This window comes from Salvelinus alpinus, chromosome 20 (assembly GCF_045679555.1).
Source record: "Salvelinus alpinus chromosome 20, SLU_Salpinus.1, whole genome shotgun sequence".
Classification (NCBI taxonomy): Eukaryota; Metazoa; Chordata; class Actinopteri; order Salmoniformes; family Salmonidae; genus Salvelinus; species Salvelinus alpinus.
The window spans coordinates 47602402-47625239 of record NC_092105.1 but is presented as its reverse complement, the minus strand read 5'-3'; the positions used below and the strand labels follow the sequence as shown (position 1 = coordinate 47625239).

The 22838-nt window shown below is 43.6% G+C and overlaps 1 protein-coding gene across 4 annotated transcripts in view; it reads left to right on the top strand.

Moving 5' to 3' along the window:
- LOC139547023 (collagen alpha-1(XVIII) chain-like) overlaps window positions 1-22838 on the top strand; it is a 159509-nt gene that overhangs the window by 106209 nt on the left and 30462 nt on the right. For all 4 annotated transcript variants that reach the window (XM_071356068.1, XM_071356067.1, XM_071356066.1 and 1 more), the window contains 4 exons: window positions 4023-4104; window positions 17765-17886; window positions 18117-18143; window positions 18576-18782. In XM_071356068.1, coding sequence (XP_071212169.1) covers window positions 4023-4104; window positions 17765-17886; window positions 18117-18143; window positions 18576-18782 — 438 coding nt within the window. The remainder of the gene's footprint in view (window positions 1-4022; window positions 4105-17764; window positions 17887-18116; window positions 18144-18575; window positions 18783-22838) is intronic.

Below are 22838 nucleotides of genomic sequence, written 5' to 3'. Positions count from 1 at the left end.
GGTGCATCAAAGCTGGGACCGAGAGACTGAAAAACAGCTTCTATCTCAAGGCCATCAGACTGTTAAACAGCCATCACTAACATTGAGTGGCTGCTGCCAACATACTGACTCAATCTCTAGCCACTTTAATAATAAAAAATTGGATGTAATAAATGTATCACTAGTCACTTTAAACAATGCCACTTTATATAATGTTTACATACCCTACATTACTCATCTCATATGTACAGTTGAAGTCGGCAGTTTACATACACTTAGGTTGGAGTCATTAAAACTCGTTTTTCAACCACCCCACAAATTTCTTGTTAACAAACTATAGTTTTGGCAAGTCGGTTAGGAAATCTACTTCGTGCATGACACAAGTCTTTTTTCCAACAATTGTTTACAGACAGATTATTTCACTTACAATTCAATGTATCACAATTCCAGTGGGTCAGAAGTTTACATACACTAAGTTGACTGTGCCTTTAAACAGCTTGGAATATTCCAGAAAATTATTTCATGGCTTTAGGAGCTTCTGATTGGGTAATTGACTTAATTTGAGTCAATTGGAGGTGTACTTGTAGATGTATTTCAAGGCCTACCTTCAAACTCAGTGCCCCTTTGCTTGACATCATGGGAAAATCAAAAGAAATCAGCCAAGACCTCAGGGGAAGAAAATTGTAGACCTCCAAAAGTCTGGTTCATCCTTGGGAGCAATTTCCAAACGCCTGAAGGTACCACGTTCATCTGTACAAACAATAGTACGCAAGTATAAACACCACGGGACCACGCAGCCATCAGACCGCTCAGGAAGGAGACGCGTTCTGTCTCCTAAAGATTAACGTACTTTGGTGCGAAAGGTGCAAATCAATTCCAGAACAACAGCAAAGGACCTTGTGAAGATGCTGTATGAAACGGGTACAAAAGTATCTATATCCACAGTAAAACGAGTCCTATATCAACATAACCTGAAGGCCGCTCAGTAAGGAAGAAGCCACTGCTCGAAGCCCACCATAAAAAAGCCAGACTACGTTTTGCAGCTCACATGGGGACAAAGATCGTACTTTTTGGAGAAATGTCCTCTGGTCTGATGAAACAAAAATAGAACTGTTTGGCATAATGACCATTGTTATGTTTGGAGGAAAAAGGGGGAGGCTTGCAAGCCGAAGAACACCATCTCAACCATGAAGCACGGGGGTGGAAGCATCATGTTGTGGGGGTGCTTTGCTGCAGGAGGGACTGATGCACTTCACAAAATAGATGGCATTTTGAGGAAGGAAAATTTGGTGGATATATTGAAGCAACATCTCAAGACATCAGTCAGGAAGTTAAAGCTTGGTCGTAAATGGGTCTTCCAAATAGACAATGACCCCAAGCATACTTCCTATGTTGTGGCAAAATGGCTTAAGGACAACAAAGTCAAGGTATTGGAGTGGCCATCACAAAGCCCTGACTTCAATTCCATAGAAAATTTGTGGGCAGAACTGAAAAAGCATGTGTGAGCAAGGAGGCCTATAAACAAGACTCGGTGACACCAGCTCTGTCAGGAGGAATGGGCCAAAATTCACCCAACTTTTTGTGGTTAGCTTGTGGAAGGCTACCCAAAACGTTTGACCAAAGTTAAACAATTTAATGGCAATCCTACCAAATACTAATTGAGTGTATGTACACTTCTGACCCACTGGGAATGTGATGAAAGAAATAAAAACTGAAATAAATCATTCTCTCTACTATTATTCTGATATTTCACATTCTTAAAATAAAGTGGTGATCCTAATTGACCTAAGACAGGGAATTTTTACTAGTATTTAATGTCAGGAATTGTGAAAAACTGAGTTTAAATGAATTTGGCTAAGGTGTATGTAAACTTCCGACTTCAACTGTATATACTATTCTCTATACCATCTACTCTGCATCTTGCCTATGCCGCACCGCCATCGCTCATCCATATATTTATATGTACATATTCGTATTAATTCCTTTACACTTGTGTGTATAAGGTAGTTGTTGTGAAATTGTTAGATGACATGTTAAATGTTACTGCACGGTCGGAACTAGAAGCACAAGCATTTCGCTACACTCACATTAACATCTGCTAACCATGTGTATGTGACCAATAAAATGTCATTTGATTTGAAGAGTGTGCAAGGCGGTATTGAATGTGTTACTGTTTGTCAATGTGTCACCGTCTGTCACCTTACATTTTTCTCTCGACCTTTGTGCACCTACGTTGTAAACTTTAATAAACTAGGATGTAGCAACCTCATGATGTGTATAGGAAAAATTTGAGTATCATGTAGTAGCCTAAACCTATCACTGTTACAATGAACAGGTGGAATGGAATATGAATGACAGTCATCTAATATGCTGTAATAGAAATAAGGCCATGCTCATGAAAATAAAATGCCACTGACCCCTACTGCGTGCAATGGACCTCTATCTCCTCCTAGCTAAATCACTTATACACGTTTGTGTACAAAGAATTGATCAGGCAACTCCCTTTGTATCTCAGTTCCTTACTGACCAGATCAGTCACTCAATACATTCTTCGTTAAGAGTTGCTTGATCATTGCTAGACAGCCAAGTCTGTAACTAAGCTACTCAAGAACATTCAATGTCATCTTGGTAAGAAACTCCAGGCCTTGTGTTTAAGGTTATTGTCCTGCTGAAAGGTGAATTTGATGACAAGCATACCCATAACATGATGCAGCCACCACCATGCTTGAAGCGGGGTGTGTCATGTTGGATTTGCCCCACACACAACAGCTTTGTATTCAGGACATGAAGTTAATTTCTTTGCCACATATTTTGCAGCTTTACATTAGTGCCTTATTGCAAACAGGATGCCTGTTTTTGGAATATTTTTTATTCTGTACAGGCTTCCTTCTTTTCACTATGTCATTTAGGTTAGTATTGTGTACTAACAACAATGTTGTTGATCCATCCTCAGTTTTCTCCTCTCACAGCAATTAAACCCTGTAACTGTTTTAAAGTCGCCATTGGCCTCATGGTGTAATCTCTGAGTGGTTTCTTTCCTCTCCGGAAACTGAGTTAGGAAGGACGCCTGTATCTTTGTAGTGAATTGGTATATTGATACACCATCCAAAGTGTTATTAATAACTTCACCATGCTCAAAGGGATATTCAATGACTGCTATTTTTCTTTTTACCCATCTACCAATAGTCTTTGCGAGGCATTGGAATACCTTCCTGGTCTTTGTGGTTGAAATTCACTGCCAAACTGAGGGACCTTACAGATAATTGTATGTGTGGGGTACAGAGATGAGGTAGTCATTCAAAAATCATGTTAAACACTATTTTTGCAGACAGAGTGAATACATGCAACTTATTTTGTGACTTGTTAACCAAATGTATACTTGTGGTCCTATTTAGGCTTGCCATAACATAACTCAAGACATTTCATGTTTGATTAATTTGTAAACATAAAAAAAAAATCCACTGTTATTATTGGGTATTGTGTGTAGACCAGCGACACACAATCTAAATTTAATGCATTTTAAATTCTGGCTGTAACACAAAAATCAGTGGGTGTGAATACATTCTGAAGCCACTCAATAAGTTAGCCTCTAATGAATTTGAGAATCATTAGTTGCTGCATTTGGCCATTCTACACCACTTGATAGCACCCTATAACGCTAGGGTTATAAGAACTGAACCCATGGACATGAGGTCATGAAATTTGCTATGTAAACCTTATGTATATGTCCTTAGAAGTTTACCTGCTGCATTCAAAGATAACCAACCTACAGCACTAGACTGAACTTCACTTGCGTCCTTGCTTCATCCTGGTGGTATTGAGAGAGAAACGTTGTAATGCTTTCCCTGATTGCACATAAAAGGTAGTTCCTACATGATATAGTGCTTGCTTTGTTATGCAACTGATCTTGTGTCCTTTCTATTCTGTGAACCCTGTTCATTGCTGCTCACACCAATATATATTTATTTGGTTTTTTTTCTCTTTGGAGCCCAGCTGGATGTAGTTTTATGTTTTTTCAATGTTGTTTTACCGTCTTCCACCAGACTACTCCAACGTCATCACGCCCCATTCAACAGCCCCCGGTGACCCGGAAACAACCAGAGGTGTCTCCCAAGAAAGAGAGGGGTGAGTTCTATAGGTCCTAGTCTAGACAAGACAGACTGTATGGGTTTACAAGACCACTAGTCTTGTTGTTAATAATATTAATATATATATATTAAGACTTGTGTTATTGACTTGTTTTACATGCATCTGTTATGTTTTCATGTAGTAACAGTGGCGACTGATAAATATTGACAATCACCAAATTTGACATGAAGGTTATGATGTTATGAGAAGTTACTAAAATACGACAGGTGTTTTTACTTTAAGCCATGTCTTTACAGAACAATGGATGTGATGTTTTGTTGGCATGGAAGGAATGGCTAGCAAGTATTACATTCAGGGATGTCAAAGTTAACGCGTTCATTTTACGGGAAAGTTTTGGGAGTTTTACAACCCTATTCCTCAGTCACAGCTCTCATCAATACTCACTGTGCCTCATCACATTAGAGAGAACGTCCACTAACCACAAATCAAGTTTCTGAGATGTTTTCACACCACAAATATAGGGTTGATTTTGTATAAGTCCCTTTTTATAAGCATTAGTGTAGAAAGGTCCAGGTCTCTATCGAAAGGAAAAGATGGTAGATCAGATACAGAAATATTATGCCAATCTTTCCCAAGTATTATCTAGTTACTTTTACGGAGTATCTTCCATCAGTAAGCAGCATGTTGTAGAGACCATGTCCACCATGAGGTGGAGCCAGAAGCCTGACTAAAGTGCAGGAGATTGTCTCATAGTATGTATGACAGAGGCCCTTCAAGTAGAAGCTACAGAATCTGTGAGAAGGTCCGGTTAATGTGTAGTGTTGGAGCTTTGTACGAGTCATGTTCTCATAAACCGCTATGCTCATATGAATTGGCACCTTTTTAATGGTAGGAGGAGCATGACCTGTGTATGTCTGTGTGTGTTTGTAAAAGTGTGTATACTGTGGACAGCACTGCACAGTCCCAAATCAATTATTGTACCCTTTGTTGATCTGAAAGTAGTGGATGGGTATCAACCCTGATATAGGGTCTTTGCTTACGCCAGTCCCGATCCAGTCCTTTCAAATCCACTAGGTGAGTCAATAAGGCCCAGGGAACAGATGAGATCAGTCTGGAACTGGGCCTGTCCCAGTTGTTAGCCTGTCTGGGGTCAATGGGTGTATCTGCGTTGCTTGCTGTTTGGGGTTTTAGGCTGGGTTTCTGTACAGCACTTTGTGACATCGGCTGATGTAAAAAGGGCTTTATAAATACATTTGATTGATTTGATTAATCGCATCTCCATTTCTTCACCGTACGGACACTTTTAAACGAACGTGTTTTCGCACGGACCCTTAAGCCCAACACACAACATGCTCTGTGCAGTGTGCACTCGGTAGCGCTGTCTGTCTCTACTGTGGTACTTCAACAGCCACTATGCGTGCAGCTTTGAGCAACCATTTTGAAGGAAGATTAACCTGAAGTTAAATCATAAACACATTCCCAGGAGTTTCTTTACATAACATCAAAAACATCAGATCTGCCAGCTCTCTCGCATTGGCCTTGAGACACATGCATTTGAGCCTCTTCTCACGATCACACGCCACACCTCTATCTCCGGCATTGAAAAGTACTGTTTTTAAGTCCATTGTATTGTGCGTTAACTTTTCAAATGTGCTCCAAATCGTTTTGAAACAGGAGCATCTGCGACAACACCCGCGGAACCTCTATCATAACCTGTCTTGCTCCAGCACTGTGAACCACGGCACATTGAAGCATATGATTGGTCTAGTTATGTTAGGGATAGGATGCGCGTTTTAGAGAAACGCCCCTCAAGATTAGAGTGGAGTTGAATGGAGGGGGGAACATTCTCCGCTGAGTTTATAGAACTGTAAAAAAAAGTTTAAAACACATGCATTAGTCGCCTCGTTTGGTGATTGGTGTTCAAGCTGTGATCATGAAAATGCAGCAGACAGCCCTACAGTCTGTTTTAGCAGCGGAGTTTGGTAGGGTGACCTGATTTTGTAACTATGCAAATCATTTTGTCAAACAGATTGGGAAACCAAAAGTGTAAGTTTGATTCTAGAATGGGGACAATACATATAAACATGATTTGGTTAGGGTGTAGGGGCAGATTTCTGTCATCTTGTCTTGAGATTTTATTATTGATTTACTTTATTTAGTCTGATCAGTTGAACAATTCTCATTCTTAACAAAGAACACTTATGTTATTCCCCAAACGTAGTATTTTATTATTCCAATTTTGCCAGCGTCTAATATGCCTACTTGTGTCTTTGAAAATGAATTGTATGAATCTATGTATTTTTGCAGCCATTCGTGGACAGTTTTGAATAAGCATTGGATATTAAATGCTCCAGGACATTTTAGTATTGTGCACATGCTAGGCAGAGATGGCGGAAGGGGACTCACAACTCATAAACACATCGTATATTGTGTCTATGTGTAACAGTATAACTTTATGGCGTCCCCTCGCCCCGACCCGGGCACGAACCAGGGACCCTCTGTAAACATCAACAACTGACACCCACGAAGCATCGTTACCCATCGCTCCACAAAGGCCGCGGCCCTTGCAGAGCAAGGGGAACCACTACTTCTAGGTTTCAGAGCAAGTGACGTAACCGACTGAAAGGCTGCTAGCGCGCACCACCGCTAACTAGCTAGCCATTTCACATCCGTTACATATGTAGATTAAGATGATGGCAAGGATCTTCAACTACTAGGCATAAACCACCTGAATATTGATATTCATTTTTGAAGGTTGTATGATTGAGAAATTAATTGTTATAACAAGAACATTTTCAAACGCCCAGCACTTGGCTAACCCTCCTGGAGTACAAATAAAAAATAAATACAAATAAATGGAGAGCAAGCAGGATTTTCTTCCAGACTGATTTTAATAATTCACCAAAATTACCAAATGTTTGTGTCCTTACCTAGAAGGCAGTCTATGTACAAGGAGACTGCAATCTATAATTTGGTTACCTACTCACTGCCATCAACCATTAGTATTTCCTGTGCAGAGCATTCCCACTGTTTCTCCATTTGCCTGTCTCCCCATCTAATTGCATTACTGTCTGAATAAAGTGTCAAAACACCTAAAAAAAATATGATTAATAAAATATTACTGTACTTTACATTTTATCCCCCAAAAATCGCTAAGTAACAGAGTCGTCAACATTTTTTGTGTTCATTTAATGTTCAAAGCTTTCTGAATACACGTGACCTGTGTTTTTCCCCCCACTCTGGCCATGTAAAAAATACATAGAATTGCAGGAAATTAGCTTTAAAACGTTACAGACCCCCTTCTAGGCAAAATCTCACTCCAAGCGTTCTTAAAAAGTTGGCAGCCCTGCATCATTTGTACAGAAGTAGCTCGCTAGTTATGCTAACGAAAGCTAGCTAGCTAACCAAAATAATGTTTACAATGTCTTTTGAATGTCTTTTGATTCGTCTAACTTCCCACAATGTCAAAAGATTTAAGCAAATTATAGGGTATTGGGGGACAAAAGGGTCCTGTGGTTCTGGTGTTATACTTTGTATTCCATGTTAGAGAAGCTTATCAGGAACACAACACGTTATTCCATGAGGATAGGACTTACCATGGCTGAGATCCTATCCTTTTTTCAAGTTATCGAAAATGTCAAAAAGGTTGCAGACGGTGTCAATGCAAGTCCCTAGTCAATAATGGCACCAAATTCTTAAATTCAACACATTTTGTCCAATATCTCAAGATATGTTGTTATGAAATGTTCAGGGCTGATGTAGAACACAGAGATTAAAATTAAAGTAACTTTGATGAAATACTATATTATGCAAATTAGAGCACTTATTATTCAAATTAGGCAGTACGGAATAAATCATTTGTAATTTAAGCCCAGTAATTTAAGGTAGGGTGTTCATATTATTAACAAATAATGCAAAACAGAGTTTTTAACCATTTATGAAATTAGAATACAACTTTTTATACAATTGCAAATTAGATACTAAATATGACAGCATGTTAAGCACATTCATTTAAAGTAAGGTGGTTATATTATTAGGATTTGCTATCTGTAATGGTTCATCGCTGCAACTCCCATGCGTCCTCCGAAACACAACCTAACCAAGCCGCACTGCTTCTTGACACAACGCACATCCAACCCGGAAGCCAGCCGCACCAATGTGTCGGAGGAAACACCTGGTCAGCCGGCCGGCCAAACCCTCCCTAACCCGGACGACGCTGGGCCAATTGTGCATCGCCCCATGAGCCTCCCGGTCGCGGCCGGCTGCGGCAGAGCCTGGGCTCGAATCCAGAATCTCTGGTGGCACAGCTAACACTGCGATGCAGTGCCACCCGGGTGGCCAAACCTCTGGCCTTTCAGCCTAAATGTAACCGCTAGAGAACCTTGCAGGGCGCCTCCTTTAGCATATTCATCAGATGCATATGTGACTCTTTTCATCTGAACTAGGCGCATATCGCACGTTACTACTTCACAGAAGAGGCATTTGAATGCAAACACTTTGTTTTATCAAAATGCATTTTTCGGCAGAAAACTTTTGAACTTTCATGTGGCTGAATAACAAACTTATATTATATCCATAAATACAAATAAAATTGTTAAATTACATGCCTAGTTGGTTTAGCCAACGGGGAAAAAACAACAACCTTCCCTCTAGCCATGATTGGCTGAGATAATGGATGGGCTGGACATGCCGGGAGATGAGTTTGGATTGGTCTGCTATGTAGCATGCTTCTGTTTATAACGTGAGCTGCTCAGTATTTGTTGATAGTCCTTTCTACCATGTCATTAAAAAAAATATACACTGCTCAAAAAAATAAAGGGAACACTTAAACAACACAATGTAACTCCAAGTCAATCACACTTCTGTGAAATCAAACTCTCCACTTAGGAAGCAACACTGATTGACAATAAATGTCACATGCTGTTGTGCAAATGGAATAGACAACAGGTGGAAATTATAGGCAATTAGCAAGACACCCCCAATAAAAGAGTGGTTCTGCAGGTGGTGACCACAGACCACTTCTCAGTTCCTATGCTTCCTGGCTGATGTTTTGGTCACTTTTGAATGCTGGCAGTGCTTTCACTCTAGTGGTAGCATGAGACGGAGTCTACAACCCACACAAGTGGCTCAGGTAGTGCAGCTCATCCAGGATGGCACATCAATGCGAGCTGTGGCAAGAAGGTTTGCTGTGTCTGTCAGCGTAGTGTCCAGAGCATGGAGGCGCTACCAGGAGACAGGCCAGTACATCAGGAGACGTGGAGGAGGGCAACAACCCAGCAGCAGGACCGCTACCTCCGCCTTTGTGCAAGGAGGAGCAGGAGGAGCACTGCCAGAGCCCTGCAAAATGACCTCCAGCAGGCCACAAATGTGCATGTGTCTGCTCAAACGGTCAGAAACAGACTCCATGAGGGTGGTATGAGGGCCTGACGTCCACAGGTGGGGGTTGTGCTTACAGCCCAACACCGTGCAGGACGTTTGGCATTTGCCAGAGAACACCAAGATTGGCAAATTCGCCACTGGCGCCCTGTGCTCTTCACAGATGAAAGCAGGTTCACACTGAACACGTGACAGATGTGACAGAGTCTGGAGACGCCGTGGAGAACGTTCTGTAGAAACTATTACATTCAACGGATCAACGGAACGATTGATTAGTGTAGTGTTAGCTAGCTACATAGTTGTCTTTGCTGTCCTTGTATCTAAGACAATTGTGTAGTTTATACTAATTAACGAGCCAGTTACCGAGGTTACATAGCTAGCTACCGAGGTTACCTAGCCAGCGACACTCTCAAACAAAGTCAACAACGCAGCCACTGCTAGCTAGCCCACTTCCGCAGTACTGTATCATTTTAATAATTTTGGTCAATAAGATTTCTGCAACGCAAGCTTAACTTTCTGAACATTCGAGACGTGTAGTTCACGTGTCATTCCAATCTCCTTTGCATTAGCGTAGCCTCTTCTGTAGCCTGTCAACTATGTGTCTGTCTATCCCTGTTCTCTCCTCTCTGCACAGACCATACAAACGCATCACACCGCGTGGCCGCGGCCACCCTAACCTGGTGGTCCCAGCGCGCACCACCCACGTGGAGTCCCAGGTCTCCGGCAGCCTCTGGAACTGCCGATCTGCGGCCAACAAGGCAGAGTTCATCTCAGCCTATGCTTCCCTCCAGTCCCTCGACTTCTTGGCACTGACGGAAACATGGATCACCACAGATAACACTGCTACTCCTACTGCTCTCTCCTCGTCTGCCCACGTGTTCTCGCACACCCCGAGAGCTTCTGGTCAGCGGGGTGGCGGCACCGGGATCCTCATCTCTCCCAAGTGGTCTTTCTCCCTTTCTCCCCTTACCCATCTGTCTATCGCCTCCTTTGAATTCCATGCTGTCACAGTTACCAGCCCTTTCAAGCTTAACATCCTTATCATTTATCGCCCTCCAGGTTCCCTTGGAGAGTTCATCAATGAGCTTGATGCCCTGATAAGCTCCTTTCCTGAGGACGGCTCACCTCTCACAGTTCTGGGTGACTTTAACCTCCCCACGTCTACCTTTGACTCATTCCTCTCTGCCTCCTTCTTTCCACTCCTCTCCTCTTTTGACCTCACCCTCTCACCTTCCCCCCCTACTCACAAGGCAGGCAATACGCTCGACCTCATCTTTACTAGATGCTGTTCTTCCACTAACCTCATTGCAACTCCCCTCCAAGTCTCCGACCACTACCTTGTATCCTTTTCCCTCTCGCTCTCATCCATCACTTCCCACACTGCCCCTACTCGGATGGTATCGCGCCGTCCCAACCTTCGCTCTCTCTCCCCCGCTACTCTCTCCTCCTCCATCCTATCATCTCTTCCCTCTGCTCAAACCTTCTCCAACCTATCTCCTGATTCTGCCTCCTCAACCCTCCTCTCCTCCCTTTCTGCATCCTTTGACTCTCTATGTCCCCTATCCTCCAGGCCGGCTCGGTCCTCCCCTCCTGCTCCGTGGCTCGACGACTCATTGCGAGCTCACAGAACAGGGCTCCGGGCAGCCGAGCGGAAATGGAGGAAAACTCGCCTCCCTGCGGACCTGGCATCCTTTCACTCCCTCCTCTCTACATTTTCCTCTTCTGTCTCTGCTGCTAAAGCCACTTTCTACCACTCTAAATTCCAAGCATCTGCCTCTAACCCTAGGAAGCTCTTTGCCACCTTCTCCTCCCTCCTGAATCCTCCTCCCCCTCCTCCCCCCTCCTCCCTCTCTGCAGATGACTTCGTCAACCATTTTGAAAAGAAGGTCGACGACATCCGATCCTCGTTTGCTAAGTCAAACGACACCGCTGGTTCTGCTCACACTGCCCTACCCTGTGCTCTGACCTCTTTCTCCCCTCTCTCTCCAGATGAAATCTCGCGTCTTGTGACGGCCGGCCGCCCAACAACCTGCCCGCTTGACCCTATCCCCTCCTCTCTTCTCCAGACCATTTCCGGAGACCTTCTCCCTTACCTCACCTCGCTCATCAACTCATCCTTGACCGCTGGCTACATCCCTTCCGTCTTCAAGAGAGCGAGAGTTGCACCCCTGCTGAAAAAACCTACACTCGATCCCTCCGATGTCAACAACTACAGACCAGTATCCCTTCTTTCTTTTCTCTCCAAAACTCTCGAACGTGCCGTCCTTGGCCAGCTCTCCCGCTATCTCTCTCAGAATGACCTTCTTGATCCAAATCAGTCAGGTTTCAAGACTAGTCATTCAACTGAGACTGCTCTTCTCTGTATCACGGAGGCGCTCCGCACTGCTAAAGCTAACTCTCTCTCCTCTGCTCTCATCCTCCTAGACCTATCGGCTGCCTTCGATACTGTGAACCATCAGATCCTCCTCTCCACCCTCTCCGAGTTGGGCATCTCCGGCGCGGCCCACGCTTGGATTGCGTCCTACCTGACAGGTCGCTCCTACCAGGTGGCGTGGCGAGAATCTGTCTCCTCACCACGTGCTCTCACCACTGGTGTCCCCCAGGGCTCTGTTCTAGGCCCTCTCCTATTCTCGCTATACACCAAGTCACTTGGCTCTGTCATAACCTCACATGGTCTCTCCTATCATTGCTATGCAGACGACACACAATTAATCTTCTCCTTTCCCCCTTCTGATGACCAGGTGGCGAATCGCATCTCTGCATGTCTGGCAGACATATCAGTGTGGATGACGGACCACCACCTCAAGCTGAACCTCGGCAAGACGGAGCTGCTCTTCCTCCCGGGGAAGGACTGCCCGTTCCATGATCTCGCCATCACGGTTGACAACTCCATTGTGTCCTCCTCCCAGAGCGCTAAGAACCTTGGCGTGATCCTGGACAACACCCTGTCGTTCTCAACTAACATCAAGGCGGTGGCCCGTTCCTGTAGGTTCATGCTCTACAACATCCGCAGAGTACGACCCTGCCTCACACAGGAAGCGGCGCAGGTCCTAATCCAGGCACTTGTCATCTCCCGTCTGGATTACTGCAACTCGCTGTTGGCTGGGCTCCCTGCCTGTGCCATTAAACCCCTACAACTCATCCAGAACGCCGCAGCCCGTCTGGTGTTCAACCTTCCCAAGTTCTCTCACGTCACCCCGCTCCTCCGCTCTCTCCACTGGCTCCCAGTTGAAGCTCGCATCCGCTACAAGACCATGGTGCTTGCCTACGGAGCTGTGAGGGGAACGGCACCTCAGTACCTTCAGGCTCTGATCAGGCCCTACACCCAAACAAGGGCACTGCGTTCATCCACCTCTGGCCTGCTCGCCTCCCTACCACTGAGGAAGTACAGTTCCCGCTCAGCCCAGTCAAAACTGTTCGCTGCTCTGGCACCCCAATGGTGGAACAAACTCCCTCACGACGCCAGGACAGCGGAGTCAATCACCACCTTCCGGAGACACCTGAAACCCCACCTCTTCAAGGAATACCTAGGATAGGATAAAGTAATCCTTCTGACCCCCCCCCCCCCCTTAAAAGATTTAGATGCACTATTGTAAAGTGGTTGTTCCACTGGATGTCATAAGGTGAATGCACCAATTTGTAAGTCGCTCTGGATAAGAGCGTCTGCTAAATGACTTAAATGTAAATGTAAATGTTCTGCTGCCTGCAATATCCTCCAGCATGACCGGTTTGGCGGTGGGTCAGTCATGGTGTGGGGTGGCATTTCTTTGGGGGGCCGCACAGCCCTCCATGGGCTCGCCAGAGGTAGCCTGACTGCCATTAGGTACCGAGATGAGATCCTCAGACCCCTTGTGAGACCATATGCTGGTGCGGTTGGCCCTGGGTTCCTCCTAATGCAAGACAATGCTAGACCTCATGTGGCTGGAGTGTGTCAGCAGTTCCTGCAAGAGGAAGGCATTGATGCTATGGACTGGCCCGCCCGTTCCCCAGACCTGAATCCAATTGAGGACATCTGGGACATCATGTCTCGCTCCATCCACCAACGCCACGTTGCACCACAGACTGTCCAGGAGTTGGCGGATGCTTTATTCCAGGTCTGGGAGGAGATCCCTCAGGAGATCCCTCAGGAGACCATCCGCCTCATCAGGAACATGCCCAGGCGTTGTAGGGAGGTCATACAGGCACGTGGAGGCCACACACACTACTGAGCCTCATTTTGACTTGTTTTAAGGACATTACATCAAAGTTGGATCAGCCTGTAGTGTGTTTTTCCACTTTAATTTTGAGTGTGACTCCAAATCCAGACCTCCATGGGTTGATACATTTGATTTCCATTGATAATTTTTGTGTGATTTTGTTGTCAGCACATTCAACTATGTAAAGAAAAAATAATTTAATAAGAATATTTCATTCATTCCGATCTAGGATGTGTTATTTTAGTGTTCCCATTATTTTTTTGAGCAGTGTATATAACGTTAGCCATGGAAAACTACAAAAGTTTAGCTACTTTTCTCAACTTTGGTGCTATCGACAGATCAGTTGGAAAAAGTGATTTGCTACTTTTTGCTACTTACACGCCACAGTCCGTGTGTACCGGAGTGACTTGACACAATGCTGGCCAAACAAGATGTAGCTCCAAAGAAAACTAAGTTAAATGTTTCGTCTGCCGTGAAGCGTTCATCCATGTATACAATATTATACGTTTCTAATTTTGTCAAAGTGGTTTTCATTGCAAGTTAAATAGTGCTGGTAGCTAGCTAGCAAATGCTAGCTTGCTGGCTCGCTAGCTAACGTTACGTGTATGATCTGCGTAGTAATATTATTCGAATCGGAAATACATTTGCATTCTTAGTTATACTCTAATGATAGCTAACTAACATCGAACCTGGTTGGTTAGCTTTAGCTACCTGCAGATTCATACTACAGCTATGACAATGTTTGTATTGGTTGGTAGTAGTACGAGTTGGGATTATGGCGGTTTGTTGTTTAGCTAGCTAGCGAGCTAGCTACATGTCTAGACAACAGACTACATGTCTAAACAAAACCCTTCACCAGATGATTACATGACCCATCAAGTTAGCCAGGTGTGTCTGTGGGTGATTACGGCCCTCTACAGTATTTCATGAACATGTGTACATGTCTCGACAATAGTGACTCATCCACTTAGCTAGATGTGGCTGGGGGTAGGTTATAGTATTTCCTTCACATGACCAGTCAATTTAGACAAGTGTGTCGGGTAAGCGTCATCTAATAATTATAAAATATTTGTATCTGGACACTTTCTCTTTTTGATGTTGCTACTATGCAAGTAACAATTTCACTGTACTGTTTACACCTTCTGTATCCTGTGCATGTGACAAATCACCTTTTTTTATTTGATGTAGTGTGAAGTGATAGACGGTAATGTGAAGAACAACTCCCACTTCACACCTCAGTGCTAATTGAATTTGCATCCGGATCTGTTCTGTCCTAGCAAGCTCGGTAGCCTTAACTTAGCATTCGGTCCTTGTAAAGTAAAATATATCCTTGTCATTTATTCTTGGCTTTAAAAGTAGCTTCAGACTGAACATGACTCACTCAGTTGGTGTTTTCAGGTTTCTGTTGTGCTTCTTTTGCTGGTTGTTGGTTTGCCAGAGCATTAGCTGTATAGTCCTTGGAAATAAGAATATTTGGTAGTAGGAATCCTTCCACGTAATTTTGTCCAAAATCAAGTTGTAGGTTTGGAGTGAAGGTTATTTTGTGGAGGGTATTATATAACTCTAAATCTATATTTTTGTAAAGACATGCTGAAAAATGCAGGAGCCCATCTGCTCATGCACCAGTGCATTACAGACTTGTGCCAACGCTGATAAATAGGCATCACACAAACTCAGCATTACACTATTGCTGTTCTAAGAGTGAAGAAAACTCCAGTAAAAAGGCTCTTAATACTTTTATTTTTGTGATAAAAAAAATTTGACAAATGAGCAGTGTAAAATACAAACATTTAGAGATGTTCGATCGGATTTAAGTTTAGCCTTTGGCCTGGCCACTCAAGGACATTCAGAGACTTGTCCCGAAGCAACCCCTACATTCTCTTGGCTGTGTGCTTAGGGTTGTGGTCCTGTTGGAAGGTGAACCTTTGTCCCAGTCGGAGGGCCTGAGCTCTATGGAGGAGGTTTTCAAGGACCTCTCTGTACTTGTCTCCATTCATCTTTCCCTCGATCCTGACTAGTCTCCCAGTTCCTGCCACTGAAAAACATCCCCACAGCATGATGCTGCCACCGCCGTGCTTCACCGTGGAGATGGTGATAGGTTTCCTCCAGACGTAATACTTGGCATTCAGGCCAAAGAGTTCAATCTTTGTTTCATCAGACCAGAGAATGTTGTTTCTCATGGTCTGAGAGTCCTTTAGGTGCCTTTTGGCAACCTCCAAATATACTATCATGTGCCTTTTACTGAGGAGTGGCTTCCATCTTTCCACTACCACAAAGGTCTGATTGGTGGAGTGCTGCTGAGATGGTTGTCCTTCTGGAAGATTCTCCCATCTCCACAGATGAACTCTAGAGCTCTGTCAGAGTGACCATCGGGTTCTTGGTCACCTACCCGACCAAGGCCTTTCTCCCCTGATTACTCAGTCTGGCAGGGCGGCCATTTAATAATGATGGATGCCACTGTGTTCTTGGGGGCCTTCAATGCTGCAGACATTGTTTGGTACCCTTCTCCAGATCTGTGCCTCGACACAATCCTATATTGGAGCTCTACGGACAATTCCTTCGACCTCATGGCTGGGATTTTGCTCTGACATGCACTGTCAACTGTGGGACCTTATATATACATGTGTGTGCCTTTCCAAATCATGTCCAATCAATTTAATTTACCACAGGTGGACCAATCAAGTTGTTAAAACATCTCAAGGATGATCAGTGGAAACAGGATGCACCTGAGCTCAAATTCTAGTCTCATAGCAAAGGGTCTAAATATTTTCCAAGTGCAAAAAATTATAAAAAAACTTTTTTTCTTTGGAAATATGGGGAATTGTGTGTAGATTGATGAGGAAAATGTTGTATTTTATCAATTTTAGGATAAGGCTGTAACGTAACAAAATATGGAAAAAGTCAAGAGGTCTGAATACTTTCTGAATGGACTGTATGTTTGGGGAAAATCAATACAGCACATTACTGAGTACCACTCTCCATATTTTCATGCATAGTGGTGGCTGCATAATTTTATGGGTAATCGTTAAGGACTGGGAGTTTTTGAAGGTTTTGAAGAAATAGAATGAAGCTAATCACAGGAAAAATCCTTGAGGAAAACCTGGTTCAGTCTGCTTTCCACAGACACTGGGAGATTAATTCACCTTTCAACAGGACAATAGCTTAAAACACAAGGCCAAATCTACACTGGAGTTGTTTACCAAGAAGACAGTGAATGTACCGGAGTTGCCGAGTTCCAGTTTTGACTTAAATTGATGTGAAGACTTATTAAATGGTTGTCTGGCAATGATCAACAACCAATTTGACAGAGTTTGAAGAATTTAATGAATAATGGAATAATTGTACAGTCCAGTAGTGCAAAAATCTTAGAGATTTACACTGAAAGACTGGGCAAGTCTTTGTTCCTGCTCTCACTAGGGACAAGTTGAATATTGCAAAGCTGTTTGTTGAATGTCTTAACTTCTCCATCTAGTGGACAAATTATCCTTGTACAGTGCCTAGAGAAAGTATCCACACCCATTGACTCATTTTGTTTGGTTACAACCTGAATTTAAAATGGATACATTTAAGATTTTGTGTCACTGGCCTACACACAATATCCCATAATGTCAAAGTGTATTTGTTTTTAGAAGTTTTTACAAATATATTGAATATGAAAATTATTTAACCCCTTTGTAATGGCAAGCCTAAGTACATTCAGGAGTAAACATTTGCTTAAGTCCCATAATAAGTTGCATGGACTCGATCTGTGTGCAATAATAGTGTTTAACATGATTTTTAAACAACTACCTCATCTCTGTACCCCACACACAATTATCTGTAATTATCTCAGATTCAACCACAAAGACCAGGGAGGTTTTCCAATTGTTCTTATTAGTAGATAGGTAAAGCAAAAATACAGGCATTGAATATCCCTTTGAGCTTGGTGAAGTTATTAATTACACTTTGGGATGTTGTATCAATACACCCAGTCACAACAAAAATACAGACGTCCTTCCTAACTCAGTTGCCGGAGAGGAAGGAAACTGCACAGGCATTTAATATTTTTCGAAGGTTTATATTCAGGTGGTAATAACTTTTGCCTTTCTTTCTGTCTTTCTTTCTTTCTTTCTTTTGTTTTCCAGACCAGGGTGAATCTAGAGGAGAGAAGGGCGACAGAGGAGAAAAAGGAGACAGAGGTCCTCTTGGTTCAAAGGGAGATTCTGGTTCCGAGTCAGGCACACGAGGAGGGGCACGTGGAGAGAAGGTGCGGACATTTAGAATAATTTTAAACTACTAAAATGCCTGACAACACATTTAAACAGTGGTCTATATATCAATGTTTGTACATCAAGTAGTTAAAATTCCATGAAACAACATGGTTGGTCTAAAAACATTGCGAGTTGCGCTCAACTCAATATTAGGAAGGTCTTGCTAATGTATGGTATACTCAGATGCTAACTTGTTCTTTTCTCTTGGGTGTGGTTTTTCCTGCAGGGAGTGTTTGGAGAAAAGGGAATGAAGGTATGTTCAAATGATCTATTCTTGTAACGTTGTGGTCCAAGTACTGTTGAATGCTTCTGCAAGTTTATTATTTATTGTCTGGACGAAGACGTTCAGGTCGAAACATTGCACAATATTGCACAAGCATTCGACAGAGATTGGGATTCTGTCTTTATCAAAGTTTTCATACATCATTACTTTTTCCACATGTTGTTGTTATGGACTGAATTTAAAATTGATTAAATTGTCATTTATTTTTGTCACTGGCCTACATGCAATACCCCATAATGGAAACGGTGAAATGCCTTGAGTCAATAAGTTATTAACCCTTTTGTTTTGGCAAGCCTAAATAAGTTTCAGGAGTAAAAATGTGCTTAACTAGTCACATAATAATTAGCATTGACTCTTTTTAACTCTCTTTTTAACTTTTTGATTGTCCTGTTGTCTCCATAGGGAAAAGCAGGCTTCGGCTACCCCGGCTCAAAGGGTGACCCCGGCCCCGTTGGTCCCCCCGGACCACCCGGCCTCCCAGGGCCAGCAGCAGAGGTGGTATCACGTGGCGACGGCTCCGTGGTTCAGACGGTGGCGGGTCCAAGAGGACCAGCTGGGCCTCCTGGCACCTCCGGCCCTGAGGGACCCGCAGGAGCTGACGGAGAGCCTGTGAGTTGGCTGCCGTTCCCATCCACCTCCATACCAGTAGAGCAGGGGTCAACCCCCATCATATTTTTGCCCCAAAAAGGTCTGCTTGTCTTGTTTTATCATCAGGTGAATGATAATGGCAAGGAGAAGTACTCAACATTTTTATAGATTTGGTACATAGTTTTTCATTATTTTGACCTACCCACATTAGTTTATAGCCGCTGTTTAGCTAGTTAAACAAAAGTTAGCCATGTGTTGGAAAAAATGTATATCCATGTAACTAAAAGTGTGTTTATGCTGTTGCTATCCATATTCGTAAACATTGGAGGGGGATCCACACAAAAAAAGAATATACACTGAACAAAAAATATAAATGCAACATGGAACAATTGTACTGAGTTACAGTTCATATAAGGAAATTAATCCATTGACATAAATTAATTAGGCCCAAATCTATGGATTTCACATGACCGGGAAGACCGATATGCATCTGTTGGTCACAGATACACTACACAGGCACCGTCATTTAAAAAATAATAATAATAATAAATATTTCACCTTTATTTAACCAGGTAAGCCAGTTGAGAACAAGTTCTCATTTACAACTGCGACCTGGCCAAGATAAAGCAAAGCAGTGCGACACAAACAACACAGAGTTACACATGGGATAAACAAACGTACAGTCAATAACACAAAAGAAAAATCTATATACAGTGTGTGCAAATGTAGTAAGATTAGGGAGGTAAGGCAATAAATCGGCCATAGTGGCGAAATAATTACAATTTAGCAAATAAACACTGGAGTGATAGATGTGCCAAAGATGAATGTGCAAGTAGAGATACTGGGGTGCAAAGGAGCAAAATAAATAAATAACAATATGGGGATGAGGTAGTTGGGTGGGCTATTTACAGACGGGCTGTGTACAGGTGCAATGATCGGTAAGCTGCTCTGACAGCTGATGCTTAAACTTAGTGAGGGAGATATAAGACTCCAGCTTCAGTGATTTTTTGCAATTCGTTCCAGTCATTGGCAGCAGAGAACTATAAGTGAAGGCGGCCAAAGGAGAGTTGGCTTTGGGGTTGACCAGTGAAATATACTTGCAGGAGCGAGTGCTACGGGTGGTTGCTGCTATGGTGACCAGTGAGCTGAGATAAGGCGGGGCTTTACCTAGCAAAGACTTATAGATGACCTGGAGCCAGTGGTTTGGCGACGAATATGAAGTGAGGGCCAGCCAATGAGAGCATACAGGTCGCAGTGGTGGGTAGTATATGGGGCTTTGGTGACAAAACGGATGGCACTGTGATAAACTATATCCAATTTGCTGAGTAGAGTGTTGGAGGCTATTTTGTAAATGACATCGCCGAAGTCAAGGATCGGTAGGATAGTCAGTTTTACGAGGGTATGTTTGGCAGCATCAGTGAAGGAGGCTTTGTTGTGAAATAGGAAGCCGATTCTAGATTTAATTTTGGATTGGAGATGCTTAATGTGAGTCTGGAAGGAGAGTTTACAGTCTAACCAGACACCTAGGTATTTGTAGTTGTCCACATATTCTAAGTCAGAACCGTCCAGAGTAGTGACGCTAGACGCGCGGGCAGGTGCGGGCAGCGATCGGTTGAAAAGCATGCATTTAGTTTTACTTGCATTTAAGAGCGGTTGGAGGCCATGGAAGGAGTGTTGTATGGCATTGAAGCTCGTTTGGAGGTTAGCACAGTGTCCAAAGAAGGGCCAGAAGTATACAGAATGGTGTCATCTGAGTAGAGGTGGATCAGAGAATCACCAGCAGCAAGAGCGACATCATTGATGTATACAGAGAAAATAGTCGGTCCGAGAATTGAACCCTGTGGCACCACCATATAGACTGCCAGAGGTTTGGCCAACAGGCCCTCCAATTTGACAAACGGAACTCTGTCTGAGAAGTAGTTGGTGAACCAGGCGAGGCAGTCATTTGAGAAACCAAGGCTGTTGAGTCTGCCGATAAGAATTTGGTGATTGACAGAGTTGAAAGCCTTGGCTAGGTCGATGAAGACGGCTGCACAGTATTGTCTTTTATCGATGGTTATGATATCGTTTAGGATCTTGAGCTTGGCTGAGGTGCACCCATGACCAGCTCGGAAACCAGATTGTATATCGGAGAAGGTTCGGTGGGATTTGAAATGGTCGGTGATCTGTTTGTTAACTTGGCTTTCAAAGACTTTAGAAAGGCAGGTTAGGATGGATATAGGTCTGTAACATTTTGGGTCTAGAGTGTCTCCCCCTTTGATGAGGGGGATGACCACGGCAAATTTCCAATCTTTAGGGATCTCAGACGATACGAAAGAGAGGATGAACAGGCTAGTAATAGGGGTTGCAACAATTGCGGCGGATAATTTTAGAAAGTGAGGGTCCAGATTGTCTAACCCAGTTGATTTGTATTGGTCCAGATTTTGACCTTCTTTCAGAACATCAGCTTTCTGGATTTGGGTGAAGGAGAAATGGGGAGGCTTGGACAACTTGCTGTGGGGGGTGCAGAGCTAGTGGCCGGGGTAGGGGGTAGCCAGGTAGAAAGCATGGCCAGCCGTAGAAAAATGCTTTTTGAAATTCTTGATTATCATAGGTTTATCGGTGGTGACAGTGTTTCCTAGCCTCAGTGCAGTGGGCAGCTCCTCTTATTCTCCATGGACTTTACTGTGTCCCAGAACTTTTTGGAGTTTGTGCTACAGGATGCACATTTCTGTTGGAAAAAGCTAGCCTTTGCTTTCCTAACTTCCTGTGTATATTGGTTCCTAATTTCCCTGAAAAGTTGCATATCGCGGGGGCTATTCGATGCCAATGCAGTACGCCACAGGATGTTTTTGTGCTGGTCAAGTCTGGAGTGTTCTTAGTTCTAATTTTTTTTAATGGGGCATGCTTATTTAAGATGGTGAGGAAAGCACTTTTTTAAAGAATAACCAGGCATCCTCTACTGACGGAATGAGGTCAATATCCTTCCAGGATACCCGGGCCAGGTCGATTAGAAAGGCCTGCTGGCTGACGTATTTTTGGGAGTGTTTGACAGTGATGAGGTGTGGTTGTTTGACCGCGGACCCATTACAGACGCAGGCAATGAGGCAGTGATCATTGAGATCCTGGTTGAAGACAGCAGAGGTGTATTTAGAAGGCAGGTTGGTCAGGATGATATCTATGAGGGTGCCCGTGTTTACGGATTTAGCGTTGTACCTGGTAGGTTCCTTGATAATTTGTGCGATTGAGGGCAACTATCTTAGATTGTAGGACGACCGGGGTGTTAAGCATATCCCAGTTTAGGTTACCTAACAGTGCAAACTATACAAACTAAATTGGGGGGGCAATTAATTCACATATGGTGTCCAGGGCACAGCTGGGGGCTGAGGGGGGTCTATAACAAGCAGCAACAGTGAAATACTTATTTCTGGAAAGGTAGATTTTTAAAAGTAGAAGCTCGAACTGTTTGGGACCTGGATAGCATGACAGAACTCTCTGTCAGTAGATTGCAACTCCAGCCCCTATGGCAGTTCTATCGTGGCAGAAAATGTTGTCGTTGGGGATGAAAATTTCAGAATTTTTGGTGGCCTTCCTAAGCCAAGATTCAGCCACGGCTAGGACATTAGGGTTGGCGGAGTGTGCTAAAGCAGTGAATAAAACAAACTTAGGGAGGAGGCTTCTGTTAACATGTATGAAACCAAGGCTTTTACTGTTACAGAAGTCAACAAATGATAGCACCTGGGGAATAGGAGTGGAACTGGGGGCTACAGGGCCTGGGTTAACCTCTACATCACCAGAGGAGGAGTTGGATAAGGGTACGACTAAAGGCTATAAGAACTGGTCGTCTAGTGCTTTGGGGACAGAGAATAAAAGGAGCCGATTTCTGGGTGTGGTAGAATAGATTCAAGGCATAATGTACAGACAAGAGTATGGTAGGATGTGAATACAGTGGCGGTGAACCTTGCGTGATGATGAGAGAGGTTTCGTCTCTGGAGGCACCAGTTAAGCCAGGTGAGGTCTGCACGTGTGTGTGGGGTGGGACAAAAGAGCTATCTAAGGCATTTTGAGCGGGGCTGAGGGCTCTACAGTGAAATAAAA